This window comes from Neofelis nebulosa, chromosome 10 (genome assembly GCF_028018385.1).
Source record: "Neofelis nebulosa isolate mNeoNeb1 chromosome 10, mNeoNeb1.pri, whole genome shotgun sequence".
NCBI lineage: Eukaryota > Metazoa > Chordata > Mammalia > Carnivora > Felidae > Neofelis > Neofelis nebulosa.
The window spans coordinates 101,240,441-101,242,826 of NC_080791.1; the positions used below are offsets into that span (position 1 = coordinate 101,240,441).

Sequence of the window (2,386 nt, forward strand, 5' to 3'; positions counted from 1 at the left end):
AGGAATGTGTCTCAAAACACAACTCCAGGACTTTGCAGGGATAATAACTATACGTGTCGAGAAAAGTCTTGAATTGATATTAAGTTAAAATTTGAAAAACAATAACAGTAAAATAAACTATGGAAGCCAAACCTGGGCAACTTCCCGTCAGGTGTTTCAAGAAACAAAACTGTAAACAAACAAGGAAACAACAACAACATGGCTCTGGTTTTGTTTGCAAACAAAGTGCATGTAGCTCCATTAGATCTTCCATTCTGTTCACTACTGTTCTAGAAATACTAATGAAATGAGATAACAGTTAGAAAACAGAACATCAAATAGTTATTTGGAAAAGGCTGCCTCATCTAACAAATTGGATAAGTCCAACTTATTCTATTTTCTGGTAATCTGGAAACATTTTTTCATTGATTTTGTCATTCAAACCCAATCCAATCTTGTGATGTAAGTGTATTTTCTCCCATTTTACCAACTGTGCACATTAAGGAAAGGCATTCCATGCATGCCGTAGACTATCTGGGATCAATACTCAGAGTACTCAGCTCTGTGCTTCGTCTTATAATATTTTTGTATTCAAAATTCCTATATTTATTTATCTTTCTGAATTTTAAGATGATGTAATATGAAACTAAGGGGCATTAAATTTAGCAGAAAATAAACTAGGAATCAAACCACAAGAAGTGCCACTATTTTTCACATGGCAAGTGGAGCCAACAATGAAATGAAATAATTTATTTAATTTGTTTGAACAGGGTGATGCATCCACTTGGACCCAACTGCTTCATTGCTGCCTATTCCTTGACTGCCAAAGGTATCAATATGTCCTTCTAAGAAATAGACATGAGGCTATGATTGAGTAGATTGCATTTTCCAAGAAAAAAAAAGATGTATTGTCTTTAAAACCTATAAATAAAATCTGAAATGTCAGCAGTGCCATCAGATTTAGATTTATACAGGATTCAGATGGAAAATGTGACTGAAGTCACGACATTTATATTGATGGGCTTCACAAATGATTTTAAGCTGCAAGTTTTCCTATTTTTCCTATTTCTAGCAATCTATCTTTTTACGATGATGGGAAACTTGGGAATGGTTTTATTGGTCATTGGGGATTCTCGGCTCCATAACCCTATGTACTATTTTCTGAGTGTCTTATCATTCCTGGATGCCTGCTACTCTTCAGCTGTCACCCCAAAAATGTTAGTCAATTTCTTGTCAGAGAATAAAGCCATTTCATTCCTTGGATGTGCAGCACAGATGTTTCTCTTTGTTACTTTCGGAACCACGGAATGTTTTATCTTAGCTGCAATGGCTTATGATCGATATGTAGCAATCTACAACCCTCTCCTGTATTCAGTTAGAATGTCACCCAGAGTCTACGTGCCGCTCATAATTTCCTGCTATGTTGGTGGCTTTCTGCATGCTACTTTACACACCGTGGCTACTTTTAGTCTATCCTTCTGCGCATCCAATGAAATTAAACATGTCTTTTGTGACATCCCTCCTCTTCTCGCTATTTCTTGTTCTGACACTCACATAAACCAACTGCTAGTCTTTTACTTTGCGGGATCTATTGAGATATCCACTATCCTCATAGTCCTGGTATCCTATGGTTTTATTCTGTTGGCCATTCTGAGGATGCATTCCGCTGAAGGGAGGCGGAAGGTCTTTTCCACGTGTGGCTCTCACCTAACTGGAGTATCAATTTTTCACGGTACGGTTCTCTTCATGTATGTGAGACCTAATTCCAGCTATGCTTTGGATCATGATATGATAGTGTCAGTATTTTACACGATTGTGATTCCTATGCTGAATCCCATCATCTATAGTTTGAGGAACAAAGATGTGAAAGATGCAATGAAAAGAGTGTTTGGTAAAAACTGGTTTGCCAATAAAGTATACTTTTCACACTAAACGTTAAATTGAAAGAAATGAAAATTAATGGAAATGTCTTCAGACAAAAAGCTATGATTCAAGTGATTTGTTTTCATTAATTAGTGTATTTCTGTTATTTTGGGACATTTGTAAATAAAGATCATAGTCAACTCACCACCAAAGCAGTTTTTACATAAGCAGAAACTGTCATCCATTTGCTTCTGTGAAATTGAATAAAGGGAAACTCATTTAAGATGGGAATCAAGAGACCAGCAGGGAGAGCACTTATGTCCTTCCACTTGTGGTCAACAGAACCAAAAGGAAGAGATGTATCTTGTATTCCCAAAAGGATGAATTCCAGACTTTACTACCCCAGCAAGAGGAAGAAAGGTTTCCTCCTCCCCTGACTACAGCCCAGCCAGCCAAGGACTGTCACAACTCATGCAATGCAAAACCACTATACTTGAACTCTCAACTTACTCCTAAAGACTTTTGTTTACAAGAGCCCTTCCCA

The 2,386-nt window shown here is 37.1% G+C and overlaps 1 protein-coding gene across 1 annotated transcript; it reads left to right on the forward strand.

Annotated features, from left to right (window-relative positions):
- Window positions 1-903: 903 nt before the first annotated feature.
- Window positions 904-1,911, forward strand: LOC131486661 (olfactory receptor 5T1-like). The gene has a single exon (XM_058686553.1). It carries the CDS (start codon window positions 919-921, stop codon window positions 1,909-1,911), a length of 993 nt encoding a protein of 330 aa, XP_058542536.1. The 5' UTR covers window positions 904-918.
- Window positions 1,912-2,386: the final 475 nt, after the last annotated feature.

Bases quoted from the DNA above. Each gene is read 5' to 3' on its own strand.
- LOC131486661 (XM_058686553.1), top strand. From the start codon at position 919: ATGTCAGCAGTGCCATCAGATTTAGATTTATACAGGATTCAGATGGAA.